Raw genomic sequence first — 15,514 nt, 5'->3', positions numbered from 1 at the left:
CAGTAGAGGAGGCCATGGACTGACATGTCAGAATACGAATGGGAAGTAGAATTGAAATGGGTTGCTATCGGGAAATTCCACTTTTTGTGACGTAGAGCACCAGATACGGTAGATGGCCCCAACAGATTCACAGGTGAAGTTGGAAGGACTGTTTGGGGTCCTGAATGGTGGTGAGAGAGGAGATGTAGGGGCAGCTGTGGTATTTGTTCTGTTTGCCAGGATAAGTGCCAGGAGAGAGATCAGTGGGGAGGGATGAGTGGACAAGGGTGCGAACCTTGTGGAAAGCGGAAAGTGGGGGGGCAAGAGAGAAGGAAGGATGTGCTTGGTAGTGGAATCTCGATGGAAATGGCAGAAGTCATGGAAAATTATGCGCTGGATGCAGAGGTTTGTGGGGTGGTGGGAGGACAAGAGGAACCCTATCCCTAGTGTTGTGGTGGGAGGATGGTGGGAGCGCAGATGTACAAAATGGAAGAGATGCAGGTGAGGACAGCATTAATGGTGGAGGATGGCAGGTCCCCTCCTTTGAAGAAGGAACACATCTCAGTTGCTCTGGAATGAAAAGCCTCATCCTGAGAGCAGATGTGGCAGAGACAGAGGAACTGAGAAAAGGGAATGGCATTTTTGCAAGTGACAGGTTGTGAAGAAGTATAGTCCAGATAGATGTGAGAGTTAGTTGGTTTATAAAAGGTATCAGTAGATAGGCTGTCTCCAGAGATGGAGACAGGGAGATCGAGAAAGGGGAGAGAGGTGTCAGAAATGGACAAAGTAAATTTGACAGCCAGGTGGATGTTACCAAGGGGTTACAATTGGTTACCAATTGGTGTTACAAATCACCAATGTTTTTGACACCACTCATCAAGTCTGTATTCTCTATCATCTAGACCAGGGATTGGTCCACGGCATAAAAAAAGATGGTTGGGAACCCCTGACCTACTAGAAAGATAAGGAAAGCAGACATGAGAGGGCTTTCTGTAAATTCCTCTTCAATTTGAACACCATCTTGTCTTGGAAATGTTTTGTTGTTCCTTCATTATCATTAGAACAAAAATTCTGGAACTTCTTATCAAGGTAGATGTGCCTTTGTCAGTCATCAAGGGACCATTTACCACTACACTCTCAATATACAGTGGCTGTGTCAGTGAAATACTTACTTCATGAATTAATTTTTTAAAACATATTGAATATTATAAAACATATTCTACCTGCTCATTCAAATCCTAGCTACTTGCTGCATGGATATTGTGTGAAATCAAAATATTGCAGATGCTAGAAAAACGAAATAAAAATAGAAAATAATAGAAGTAATCAGGAATTCAGGAGCATCTCTAGAGTGGAAAAAAAAATCGAAGTAACATTTTAGTCTGATGACCATTCATCAGCATCTCCAGCATGTTTTGTTTCTAAAAGCATGTGGTTATTAACCTTTTGCTTAATAGAAACAAACAATTTATGATAAAGCACACTGATAATTTCCCTCCATCTCTGATTCACATGAAAGGAAACCATTGATGAATGATGTCAGCACTGGGTATCAAAAAGTCTCAGGTGAAACTGATCAATGAAATTGCATGAAACTGATCAATGAAATACAATGCTACTAAGCTTATTTCATCTTTACTGTATACTAAGGCTATGTCCACACTAGACCGGATAATTTTGAAAACGCCGGTTTTGCATAAAAAAGATAGGCATCCACACCAGGCGTTTTTGAAAATACCTCCGTCCACATTAAAACGGATATTTGGGCAAATCTCCTCCTACTGGGCATGCGCAGGACACAGAAAACAAGCGAAGAGGAAACGGTATACTTGGTGCACGTTTGTCCAGTTACAGACTAGAAAAACTTAAAAGGAAATTTGTCCAGAAACATTTCCTACAGCCATAGTCTCTTCACTGATGAAAGGGACGACAGCTACAACTAAATGCAATAAGGCTTGTTGCTGGGCAAAAGTGAAATTTGCTGTTACCTCATTTGTTTGCCTTTACTTTTGCCATGTCGTTGTGCATTATTTTGCTGTATTTAACATGTGCAATAAAACAAGTTACTGGGCAAAAGTGACAATTGCATCTATTGAATGTTTGCACAAGCAATACATTAATAAAGCACCTTGTTAAATGTGTAAAACATGTCTGCATCAGTGTTACCTTGTATTTTCATACAATGTTACACTAGGCTGTTACACATCTATTGTCAGATATTGTTATGGTGTTGGAGGTTGCTTTCAAGAAAACAATGAAATGCCACGCTGCCGCCACCATTTGTTCCGGCACGTCATGGCAGCGTTTTTAAAATTAGCTGGTTACCCCATACACATTACAATGGCCAACCGGCATTTTCAGATTTAAACACTCTGGAGAGTGTTTTAGGGGAGGAAAACGCTGTTTCAGTGTGGACGGAGGGTCAAAACAAAGAGAAAAGGCTTTGGTTATGGATTTATCCGGTCTAGTGTGGACGTAGCCTGACGGAGATAATGTCATTAGGCAAGAGCAAATATAAAATGTTTACCTTCCCTCTCATCCCATGCTTACCCATTCACCTCGTCCCTCATTGCCAGTCAAGGGCCGCAAATAGTCCTTCCAGTTGAGGCAACTCTTCACCAGAGAGTCTATCAGATTTATATACTGTATCTGGTGCTCCCAGTGCAGCAACAAGCAGAAGCTTTTTTTTTTAAAAAGTTCAAATATCTTTTGGGATTTTAGTAAGTTAACTAATTAATCAATTTTATTGCACAGCCAGGTGATAAATGTATGTCTATGTACATGAAATCTGCTGAACGATCTCAAAATTTGTACCACAGAGACATCTGGTGACAAGAAACCATAACTGATACAGGTATTGATGCTCAGAAATGAGGACAGAGCAAATACCTACAACCCAACATGAACAATGCATAAACTTGCAGGAGTTCCTTTGTAAAACAAAGTGCAACAGTAACTACTATTAACCCTTACCTAGCAACTTTACAAAGCCAACATATGAAGATGCTTTACAGGACTCATAACAAACTGACACTATACTATTTACAGAAGATATTCAAAAGTTTGGTGAATGTCTTAAGGAGTGCCTTAAAGATGGAGAAGGCTGAGCAAGGTAAAAATGAATAATGGGGAAATTCCAAAACTTAAGGCCAAGACGGCTGCCAATAGGGAAGCAATGAAATAAAGGAGAATAAAAAGACCAGAATAAGTTTGCAGCTATTTTGATGCTACAGAGAGATGGACAAGATTACAAGAGAAGGGAAAGGTGATCATAGACAGATTTGAAAACATGGACAAGAATTTTAAATTCAAGGTTCTGCATAAGGGTGGCAATAAGTGAAACCAGGTGCAAGTCTGGCCATTCAAAGATGGGCAGGAAAATGGTAGACCGAATTTTGTACAGATGGTGTGAAGTGATGTACATTGACCAAGGAGATACAATATAGACCACATGCTACAGTAGGTGCATAGGAACAAAGCCAGCTTAATGTTATGTGAATTGGTCTTTGATACTTACTTAGACATGTTGGGAGAGATTTCAGTTGAAAAAAATAGGATACAGGATTTCACGGCTAGAAACAGGTAGAAGAAGGGAGGTTGTTTTGAACCTCTATAAAACATCGGTTAGATCTCAGCTGGAGCAGTGCCCAATTCTGATCAATTTAAGAAAGAGGTGAAGTTGCAGAGGTTTATTACAAAGGTTTTTGGGATGAAGAATTTCAGATACAAGGTTAGAATTGAAGCAAGAACTTGAAACAAAGACGGAGGAAATTTCAAAAGGTGATAGTTTTAGAAAGAATAAATAGAAAGCAAATAGGTTAAGGGTTACAGATTTAATGTAATGAGGAAAACATTCTGGACAAATGTGAGAAAAACAAATTTTGCTTTTGGAAACTCACTGCTTGCAGAGTTCTGGAGAACAAAGTCATCCAGGACTTTCTATAGTTGGATCGGCACTTGAGGGAAATTTGCAAGCCCAATAGGAAGGAAAGAGATTGGAACTGACTGGACCATTTTATAAAAATCCCACACGGACAAGATTACCAAAAGGACTCCTTTTGTGCCACATCAAATCTATGATTCTAAAAAGTTGGCAAGATAAATGGTGAAAATGCAGTTTCAAGCACACTAAACTGTGGATTAAGAGTAAATGACCTCCAGCACCCAGGGCATGCCTTTTTCTCACTGTTACCATCAGGTAGGAGGTACAGAAGCCTGAAGGCACACACTCAGCCATTCAGGAACAGCTTCTTCCCCTCTGCCATCCGATTCCTAAATGGACATTGAATCCTTGAGACATTTTAATATATATTATTTCTGTTCTTTGCACATTTTTTTAATCTATTCAATATACTTACACTGTAATTGATTTACTTGTTTTTTATTTATTACTTATTTTTTCTCTTCTAGATTATGTATTGCATTGAACTGCTGCTGCTAAATTAACAAATTTTATGTCACATGCCGGTGATAATAAACCTGATTCAGATTCTGATTCTGATACTGGTTTTCAAACACCAGAAGTTTGAAAGGCATTTTCTTCTGGCATTTTTAGTCTTTCATCAGAATCTTTTAATGCTGGGAGACTGTAATATTTTATATAATTACTTCGAGAAATTGACAAATATGATTGATGTGTGAAATCCAATTATAATGCATAAGTCAGTGGGGCTCACCCCTGGATACAGAAGCCCCTTTGGAGAAGCACAAAGGATTCCAGGTGGTGGGTAGAAGGTTGCTGTCCTTAAGACTTTAATACTACTTTTTTTTATATATATATATATATATATACATACACACACACATTCGTTAGTCTTGTGAAGGTCTCCAGGGCGCAGGCCTGGGCAAGGTTGTATGGAACACTGACAGTTGCCAATGCTGCAAGTCTCCCCTCTTCACGCCACCAATGTTGTCCAAGGGAAGGGCACTAGGGCCGATACAGCTTGGCACCAGTGTCATCACAGAGCAATGTGTGGTTAAGTGCCTTGCTCAAGGACACAACATGCTGCCTCAGCTGAGGCTCGAACTAGTAACCTTCAGATCACTAGACCAACGCCTTAACCACTTGGCCACACACCAACACACATGCCAATACTATTTATTAAATATTTATCTAACTAGAAAGTTTGCAAAAGTTAAAAAACAAAATAAATATACTGGTTACCTCATATTGCTACTAGAAGTGCCCAACAATTTCCAATGTTCTTAAAAGCAGCAGCTCATCTCAACATCAGATGTGTCTGATTGGAACATGTGTTTTAATGATTAAATAGAGTTTTCCTTCAAAAAATGGTTGGAACATAGATAAATCTAAAGAAACTTAAGGGGCATGACATGGAAAATGAAGCAAGTTGGAATGCGAATGGCTTAAAAGGGAAGGAACAGAACAAAAGTAAGAGGCAGTTTCTCAGGGAGATTGTAAATGAGTTGATGTCTCACAGGTGTAACCTTTCTATGATAGGTGAAGTTCATTATGTCAATTGATTCAGTTGTCTCTGATAAATGCCTAGAGAAAATAGTCCCAAGGTGTTCATACAATATTGTACAAAATCCTGAAACGCAATAGAGATTGAAAAATGCAAGAATTCAATGCCAGTAAATATGAGCTAGTTCATTTTGAGGGGTTGGAATCTATAATTGAAAGGTGGCTGGTACAGAAAAAACAGATGGGATGTCACTGAATTATCATGTGGACTACATGGCAGCACTCTAGGGTGGAGAGATAGCCTCTGGATCCTGCTCAGGCAGTGGCAGGTATCAGTTAACCACAGCATCACACTGGCATGTTCTATCCAGGATAATCCAATTGTTATAGTTTCTGTTATACAGAAACATTTTTTCCCCAGAAGTTCCTAATTCTTAAAGCTTACTTTAAATGATATTGCATTCCAATGAAACCAATGGATGTATCACCTGCAACAAGTCTAACCTGAATTATTCGAGTACATTCCCAATGTATATCCTGGGGAACTGCGGAAAAAAAACTGTACAGCCTCTCTAGGTTCCAGAAGGGTTTCAGCCCCACAGTGCATTCCAAGCAACATGTGGAGATATGGTTCAAAGGTATATTTAATGTCAGAGAATTGTTAATAATATGTCAAGTAACTGTTAACGTTTCCCTGCAAAATCTAGTAGCATACTAATAGGTTTAATAAACACTGGCAAGTATACTGTCCTTCTTTTTATAAAAATGAGCTCGATATTGAAATAAAAATTTGATGATATGAGACCATAGATAAAATAGAATTGATTCAATAATTTTAAAATTCACATCAAATATAATAAACATAAATGAAAAATTAGTACTCATTGAAGTTCATGGCAATAAATATTTAAAAAGTCATCCAAAACTAAAGTGTGGAAATATAAAAGTGAATAAAGACAGAATATACTGGAAACCTTCAACAGATTAGTCTCTAGAGGGAAAACTGAGCTGATAAAGAGATATTTTATAGGCTGTGCCAGAACTAGTCAGTTCTGATGAAAAATCACCATCTTGTAGCTTTAAGTTTTTCTCTCTCCACAATGCGGCCTACCTGCCTGAAAATCATCAGCACGTGCTGTTTACAGTATTTTAGATTGCCATTATTGTCAGGGTTTTGCTTTTAAGTTTACCACAGCCCATCTCAATTCTTGAGAGTTCAACAACTTTTAAACAAATCTATATTGCAAACTAAAAGTGCAGCTTTAAATGTATCAGGGATTAGGAAGACAATTAACATCATTTGCATCCCTTCAAATAGAAAGTTATCTGCCTTATAGCAACACACACTAAATGCTGGAGGAACTCAGCAGGTCAGACAGCATCTATGGAAATGATGTTTCGGGCTGAGACTCTTCTTCAGGACTAGAAAGGAAGCAGGAAGACATCAGAATAAAAAGGGTGGAGTAGGGGAATGAGGACAACTAGAAAGTGATAACTAAAGCCAGGTGGGTGAAAAAGATAAAGGGCTGGAAATGAAGGAATCTGATAGGAGAGGAGAGTGGACCATGGGAGAACAGGATGAAGGAGGAGCACTGGGGGAAGTGACAGGCAGCTGAAGAGAAGATGTATGTGGCCAGAGTGGGAAAAGAAACAAGAGGAAGGGGAAGGGGAAGGGAAGAAAAAAAAATACGGACAACCCCAACAGATTTGCAGGTGAAATGTTGCCTCTCCTGCCAGGATTGTTTGGGGACCTGAGTGGAGGTAAGATGAATGAGTAGGTGTGGCATTTCTGTTGCTTGCTGCGATATGTTTCAGGAGGGAGATTAGTGGGTAGGGACGAATGGTTCAGGGAATCTCGGAGGAAGCAATCCCTGTGGGAAGCGGATGGGGAGGGGTTAAAGGTGTGTTTGGTGGTTGGATCCCGTTGAAGGTGGTGGAAGTTGCAGAGAGAGATGCATTGGATGCGGAGGTTCATGGGGTGAGGACAAGAGAAACTCTATCACCGTTAAGGTAGCGGTAAGATGGGGTGAGCACAGATGTCCAGGAAAATGGGGTTGTCCATTGTAACCAGTGCTCCCAATATGGTTTCCCTTACATTAGGGATACACTCGACGTAAACTGGGGGACCACTTTGTCGAGCACCTCCTCTCCATTTGCCAAGTGTTTCTCAGTGGCCAACCTTTTAATTCCTATCCCCATTCTCCTTCTGACATGCCAGTCCATGGCATCCTCTTTTGCCACGATGAGACCGCTCTCAGGATGGAGGAGAAACACTTCATATTCCTTCTAGGAAGCCTCCTACTTGATGAATATTGATTTCTTCTTCTGATAATTTTTTCCTCTCCTCCTTCCCTCTGCTTCTATTCTGGCCTCTTACCTCTTCTCCTCACCTGCCTATCCCTTCCCCCTGGTGACCCTCATCCTTCCCTTTCTCCCATGTCCACTCTCCTCTCTAATAAGATTCCTTCTTCTCCAGCCCTTTAGCTTTCACATCCGCCTGGCTTCACCTATCACCTTCTGGATAGTCCTCTTTCCCTCTTCCACCATTTCATTCTGGTATTTTCCCCCTTCAGTGCCAGTCCTGAAGAAAGATCTTGGCCTGAAACGTCGACTGTTTATTAATTTCCATAGACGCTGCCTGACCTGATGAGTTCCTCCAACATTTGGTGCTCAGGATTTGCAGCATCTGGAGAATCCTGTGTTTATTGTCTGGTTTATTTCAACTGCATACAGAAATCTTCAAACTTTGTAGCTGACCAATTTCATTATATTTTCATTATACTTTCTTTAATCAATCTAGTGTTCACTTTCAGCTAAAGAGCAAAATGCTAAGGGCCAGCTATTGTTTAATGTGACAAGTAGTCAATATTTTAAGAGCTCTAAATTATACCTTAATTTGCATTTTATTGAAACTCAGTTCCATTTAATTAATGAGACAAATTAATGTAATACAGTGTATTTCTTCCCCTCTATACTTATGCAGTCTAAGTTAGGAATTTAGAGAATAATTTGCAAACCTTTACCGAGCCAAACCCACTTGGTTATCAACACTAATCCTTATAATGCTAAATCATTGTAATTAGAGTCCATGAGTGATTTTTTTCCCCTCTTATGATTCAGTCAGCATCAGCTCTGCCTATAAATTGTGCTTATTTTGGGAAAGTACCTCCAAGTATTGTGAAAGGGGCTTTACTTTAGTCATGTAATTATTAGATTTGTGAGAAGCAATGTCTGTGCCGTAACCAGGAACAATTAAAACATCTGCTTTAACAATTATACTGGTGAATAGTCAACAAATAATATAACTGTCACTCAACAAAAGAACATTTGATAGGATCTTGAAAGCAGTGCAAAGAGATTCAAAAGAGAAAAACAATCAAATCCCATATTTCAATTCCTATTAGCTAGCAATTACACAAAAAAATTTAACAACTTTTACTCAATAAAAAAGATTTAAACAACTTTTTAAATCACCTAATAATACCAGCATTTATTCCCTGAATACATCAGAAGGTGCACTACCTTTATTGACTTATCCATGGAGGCAGAGAGCAGTAAATGGCTGTGTTGTTCCACCGGACACCACTGTATTGTGGTAACTGGTCCACTATGCTGAGACATCTGAAACACCAAGTGTTTAGGGACTTTTGAGGTCTTGTGTTGGCTCTCCAAATAGGGCTTTATGAAGTCTGAAACTTTGCTTAGCAGACCTAACTGGTATTCTGCTGGTGCAGTACAATCTATCCCAGTGTTGAAAATGTCTCTGCTTTCTTGAAGCTTGTTGCTTTTATTACATGCAGCTTCTTTCTCCCTCAATCGCTTGGGTACATAAGGTTTAATATTTTGAGTTCCAGTCATTGAATCTTGAAGTAATCTTTTCTGAGCTGAAGGGATCATCTTTCCAGTTCTGCCAGATTTCTGCACCAGAGCCAGTGAATTTTCATGGACACCTTTAGAAACCTGGAAGCAAGACTCATCATTTAGAGTCATCACTGCTGGTCTGGAAGTTACACCAAAGTGTCGCTGCGCAAAATTCTGTGTACTATTCAAACTGCAATCCACATTGCTACCAGTTGAGGCCATTTTTACCTGATGACCACATCCTGATGTTTCCATTCTTGAGGTAGTTGGAAATACAGATCGAAGTTCAAAGTTAGAATGAGCAAAATTCTCTTCGTCCCGAGTGTACTTGATTTCTTCACTTTTGTCATTCTCTGACTCTGAATCTGAGGAGTCATAAGCAACCAGCGAATTCATGTCACATTATGCAATGGAAAGAATCTGCACACAGTTCTGTCTGCGAGGACGTTGGATGTTCCTGCAGGTGAAACATTTTCATAAATTGAAAGAAGTAAATTACACCCTTAGATAGTATAATGTAAATTTCAACTTCTATTTACTTTTCAAAAGTATGTGGCACTTATTCTCCAAAAGGTTATCATACACTTTTAAAACATGGATTCTCTCCCTTTTGTAAATGTGCAATTGGAAGTTCATTGAGATGATTTCAGGTAATTGTGGTTCAGTATTCCTACTGGAACAACATATAAAAAGTTGTATTGTGACAGGGTCATATACAAATATGGGCTATATTCTCTTGGCACCAAGATAAAATCAAAAGTAGATGTCAACTGAATGTATGTGAAAATAATGAAGGTGAGAAGATTGGAATCTATTTAAATATATTCCAAAAAGGGAGAATGGAATAAGCCACATGAAAATATGCTTACATGTCCAGCATCATTCCAGGGAAAACAAACAATCTGCTGGAAGAACTCAAGATGGTTGTGCAGCAACTGTGGGAGGAAAGGAATTTATTTGCTGCTTCAGATCCCAGCACCAGCAATCTTCAGTTCCTTCATCTAGAGGAAGTTTTTTTAGGGCCAAAAATGCAGGATAAAATTAAAATCACCTAGAAGCATATGGTTTTGTAAATTAGAAAAGTATGTGATTAATATTATAATTTAAGATAAGTGGCTCATGAATGTCTGACTTCTGGACATTCATGCATATGAATGAGCTTCCATAAAAATTATGTGAGGGGATCCTGCAGTGCCCCTATTAACTGTTTGAAGAGAGACGGAGAGAGACATTCATCATTGATAGTTTATTTGGAAAGGAGAGAGAGACAGAGTTATTTACCACTGATATGTTGCTTCTGAAAAGAGAGAGAGAGACAAAGATTAACAGTTGGACTGTCACTTTAAGGCATTGGAAGTAACTTTGGATTTTTACTGAGTTTGGAGTTAGAGACAGCACAGAGCAGCTCGAAGGTTGCTATGGTGACCAAAGGCTGGTTGTTGATGTTACTTTCAAGGACATGTTGCCTGCTTGCACTCCTTTACAGACAAAGGAGGGAGGGACTCTTTGAATGACAGGTGATGCTCAACCTGGTGAAATAAATGAGAGGTCGGATTATACAGACCTCAGGACACATGATCTGGACACTGAATAAGCATTGTGGTGCCCGCAGAGAAAGTGGGTTTTGGAGGATCGATCAGGTGGATCGATCCAAATTGCCACTCCAACGGTAAAGAAGGGGTTGACTGGTGGGGAGTTGTCTATGTGTCCACCCTTGCCGGGGTGATAGCTCCACCACAGGAAGACCGGTCCCCCTGGTTAAAGTCACAGTCGGTGACTTGTAAAGGATTTCGGAGGACGATGAGAAGATCGACGGCATCAGCTCACCTGAGGACTCAACTCACTCTCTCTCTCTCTCTCCATCACTACTCAACTAAATACCACGAACTGAACTGAACTTTACTGTACTCAACATCATAAGACTGTATCTTTTTACCCCTAGACTTAAAGCTTGGTTTTTTCATACATATATATTCCACACTTATTTTTATATATAATCATTGCTAACCTGTTTGATTTATCTACATTTATATTACTGTATTGCGTAGTTACTAATAAATATTATTAGTTTATAGCAATACGAGACTCCAAAGTGTTTTCCATCTCTGCTGGTTCTTTATCCCCGTCACGGGGTACATGACATAAATTGGGGCCTGCGTCCGCGATATGAACAAATTGGTCGGGAGGCTGGTTTGAATTGATTGGGGAAAATCCCTTTTGAATTTGGACTTTTGATTTGGTTGTGTGGAAAAACAGCAGAAATGGATGTTAGAGACTTTCTGAAATCATCAGACCTGGTGACTTTGAAGTTTGCTAAAAAGTATGAGTTGCGGGACATTGCTAAAGAATTGAGAATCGAGAAGGGTGTGAGTAAGGTAGAAATTCAAAGAAAAATAGTTGAATATTATATAGATAAGGGAACATTTGATGAGGAGGCGTTAGAGGTGTTCGTGGAAGATGGACCTACTGAGGATGAGCTTCAGCTTCTGTTGGAAACATTGAAGAGGGAGCATGAATTGAAATTAAAACAGCTCGAGGGAGAGGCCAGAGAGGCAGAGAAACAGAGAGAAGAGGCGGAAAGACAGCGGGAAGAGGCGGAAAGACAGCGGGAAGAGGCGGAAAGACAGCGGGAAGAGGCGGAAAGACAGAGACAGCTCGAGAGGGAGAAATGGCAATGTGAAGATCACGTGGCAGAAAGGCAGAGACAGTTTAAAAGGGAGAGGTTGCAGCAAAGAGGTTTAGAGTCAGACCTTGATGATTCTTACAGCTTGGAAGGGCTAGTCTTGCGTGATGAATTTAAAAGTTGAGTTCCTGATGAGGTAAGGGCATATCCAGTGGCAGAGGATGCCCCTATCCTGAAGGGGTTTGATAAGAAAGCAGATGAAGAAGTTTTAACCCACGAGGTTGAGTTTACTCCAGAAGGAAGTTGGCCAGAGAATAGCTGGGAGGTTCGAGATGACCTTGAATTTGAAACTGGGACAAGTGATGAAGGCCTAGAAGAGGCAGCTGTCCCGATTGCCTGTGTTCAGGTTGTTGAAGTACCTGTGGATTCACAGGGTACTGAACCTTATGTTGAGGCTCAGTTAAGGTCTGAGGTGCCTGACTTGGTTGAAAGGGAATGCAGTCCTTTTGAGTCAGATGGACTTGGTACCAGTGGAATGTGAGGATTCTCAGTCATTTGTAGTAGACTGTGTTTTAAAACCTGGTGAGGTCAGCGTTGTTGAAAATAATGGCAAAAGTGCTGTTCCTGGACTTTTGGATAAAGTGCTAGAAAAGGTTGGATTGGTTGTGCGACCTTTGACCCTGCTTGCAGGACAAAGGCCTGCTGAGACAGGATGCGCTAGTTTGTTGGATTTTGTTTGGATATTTGGAAGTATGCACCTGCAAGATCATACTGTTATTCAGTGTACTGTGATGGAAACAAGGCGTAGTGAACGTCAGAGAAAGTTGATAAAAAGATTGTTTGGCCTCTTTCATATTCTCACCAGCCTGATGATGATGCAGAATTTGGTAAACAATGGAGGCATGTTGACAGCTCTCCAAGATAAGAGTGTTTCAGCAATTCATCTGATGAGCAAAGTTTCTGTTGAGGCCTATAGCAAGACCAAAGGTTTAAATTATGATGTGTCAGAGACCTTTCTACCTTCCAAATTTCAGCAGGACAGAAGGTAGTACAGCTGATAAGGGTAAGGTGTATAAGAAAAGTTTGTCTTTGTTGAGAAAGGAATGTATCAAGGAACAGAAGCAAGATTCTGAAATGGTGACTTTAAGGGAGATGGCTTTCACAGGAGAGGAGGTTCAGAGAGAGTCAGTGGGATATTACCTTAAAGATGGGGCGTTGATGAAAGAGGTGGAAACCAGCCACAGTGTCTGCAAGTCACGTGGTGGTTTTGAAAGGTTACAAGGCTGAAATTTTAATCTTGGCTTACAGTATGCCTTTAGGTGGATGTCATTGTGTAAAAAATGAGGAAAATTGGAACGAGGGGGTTCCCCTCTTCTTATTTAGTGGTGAAGATGCGATTCAGAAGGCAGTGAAGGGTAACTTGTTGGAACCTGTGTTCAGTTACAGGCCAAAAGGACCTTTGACCTACTCAGAGAATTCTGGAAGGGATTTAGCAAGTTTTGTGACTTCGCTAAGGAAAGTTTACAAAACGGTCGAGTCAAAATAAGACACTTGTTCACTGAAATTGCAGCTGTGAGAATTATTGGAGTACAAAATGGAATAGTGAAATCTGATAATGGAATGGAAAAACATGTTTACTCATTGAATCTAGACGCACCAAGATGTCAGAAATCCATTGTTTTGAAAAATATTACTTATAAGGTCCACCAGTTGGACCCAAAGCCGAAAAAGCAAGTAAAAGTACTAATTGGTGGTTTGAAATGGTACACAGGTGCAATGCATGACATCATTATGAATTTAGTCCAGCCTGTGAAATGGCATCTTCACAGAGTGAACTTTGAGAAAAGTAAAATGGTTGAACAAGAAATTAGAAACAAGAAAGAACAAAGAAAGAAAATGGATGACGGTATTGATAGAGTGGGGAAGGCTAAATACCTTATTAAGATTGAGTTGTTAAAAGCATACTGGGGTGTTTATTTAACAGAGAGGGTTAAAGAGATATCAACATTTGTGACACCGTCTAGACTGTATGAATACAATGCTTTACACTTTAGGATGAAAAATCCTCCAGAAACATTTCAAAGAGTAATGATCAATTCTGTGATTGGAGGGTTAGAAAGCACAGGAGTTCATATCACTGATTTAGTGGTCTGGAATGACATGTGGGAAGAGCATATTGCAGCTGTAGAGAAACTGTTTGATAGACTTTCTAAGGCCAATCATACTGTGAACCTCGCTAAAAGTCAATTTGGCCTTGCCACAGTCACATATCTGGGTTATGTGGTGGGCCAAGGCCAAATGGCTCCTGTACAGGCCAAGGTTCAAGGGATTGCTGAAGTTCCTGTTCTGACCGACAAGAAAGCTTTAAGAAGGGTTTTAGGAATGGTTGGGTATTATAGAAAATTATGGAAGAACTTTGCTGACATTGCTCTCCCCCTAACAAAACTCCTAGGGAAGAGTGAAAGATTTGAATGGAGTGACCCTTGCCAGGAGGCATTTGAACGTTTGAAAACCATCCTGTGTTATCATCCTGTGCTCAAAGCACCAGATTTCTCGAAGCCATTTTCTACAACAACAGGCGTTAGTGACGAAGCTGCTGGGGCAGTACTGTTACAGAAGGGAGTGAGTGACATTGAACACCCAGTAGCTTATTTCTCAAAGAACTTTAATATATACCAGGTACACCTAAAAAGCAACTTGGTCTCCGGACCGGTCACAATCGGGGTGAGGCCCAAACTACCGATGGGAGGTCTTACTCAGTAATGACCTCGCCGGCGGAGAGGTGTACCCAGCAGTAAGATTGACAAGCCAGGCTGCCAGCATTGGGGCCCCGCCCATGGACTCACAGGTTTATCCCGTTTGCGCAGTGACTCGGCGCATGTCCAGAAAGGCTGCCGAAGCGAAAATAGATTTAGCATTATTCAATTGTTGAAAAGGAATTACTAGGACTTATTCTGGCTTTACAACATTTTGAGGCCTATGATCAGAGACCTCAAAACCTTTCTGTTGCTCAGAGACCACTTGTGGTTTGCATGGGTTATAATCCGTTGGTGTTTCTAAATAAAATGAAGGATAAGAATAGAAGGTTGTTAAATTGGAGTCTAGTATTGTAGGAAGGTGACTTAAAAATCAAACATGTAAAAGGTACTGACAATGTTATAGCTGATTAGTTATCCATATATTAAGTTGAAAATTGTAACCATTTTTGCTTTGTCATCTGATGTTTTTTTTCCCTGTATTGTTTAAAACCCTGTGATGGACATTTAAAAAAAATCATCTTCGACAATTTTTTTTCCTTGAGGAAGGGGAGTGTGAGGGGATCCAGGAGTGCCCCTATTAACTGTTTGAAGAGAGACGGAGAGAGACATTCATCATTGATAGTTTGTTTGGAAATGAGAGAGAGAGACAGAGTTATTTACCACCGCTATGTTGCTTCTGAAAAGAGAGAGAGAGACGAAGATTAACGGTTGGACTGTCACTTTAAGGCATTGGAAGTAACTTTGGATTTTTACTGAGTTTGGAGTTAGAGACAGCACAGAGCAGCTCGAAGGTTGCTATGGTGACCAAAGGCTGGTTGTTGATGTTACTTTCAAGGACATGTTGCCTGCTTGCACTCCTTTACAGAC

General features: G+C 40.2%; 1 protein-coding gene across 4 annotated transcripts in view; it reads right to left on the bottom strand.

The window, feature by feature from the left end:
* wdr25 (WD repeat domain 25) overlaps positions 1 to 15,514 on the bottom strand; it is a 68,514-nt gene that overhangs the window by 47,727 nt on the left and 5,273 nt on the right. For all 4 annotated transcript variants that reach the window (XM_072270517.1, XM_072270536.1, XM_072270527.1 and 1 more), the window contains one exon: positions 8,927 to 9,722. In XM_072270517.1, coding sequence (XP_072126618.1) covers positions 8,927 to 9,661 — 735 coding nt within the window. In that variant the 5' untranslated portion in view covers positions 9,662 to 9,722. The remainder of the gene's footprint in view (positions 1 to 8,926; positions 9,723 to 15,514) is intronic.

This window comes from Mobula birostris, chromosome 1 (assembly GCF_030028105.1).
Source record: "Mobula birostris isolate sMobBir1 chromosome 1, sMobBir1.hap1, whole genome shotgun sequence".
Classification (NCBI taxonomy): domain Eukaryota; kingdom Metazoa; phylum Chordata; class Chondrichthyes; order Myliobatiformes; family Myliobatidae; genus Mobula; species Mobula birostris.
The sequence above is the reverse complement of the archived record's forward strand: the minus strand, read 5'-3'. Positions and strand labels throughout refer to the sequence as shown.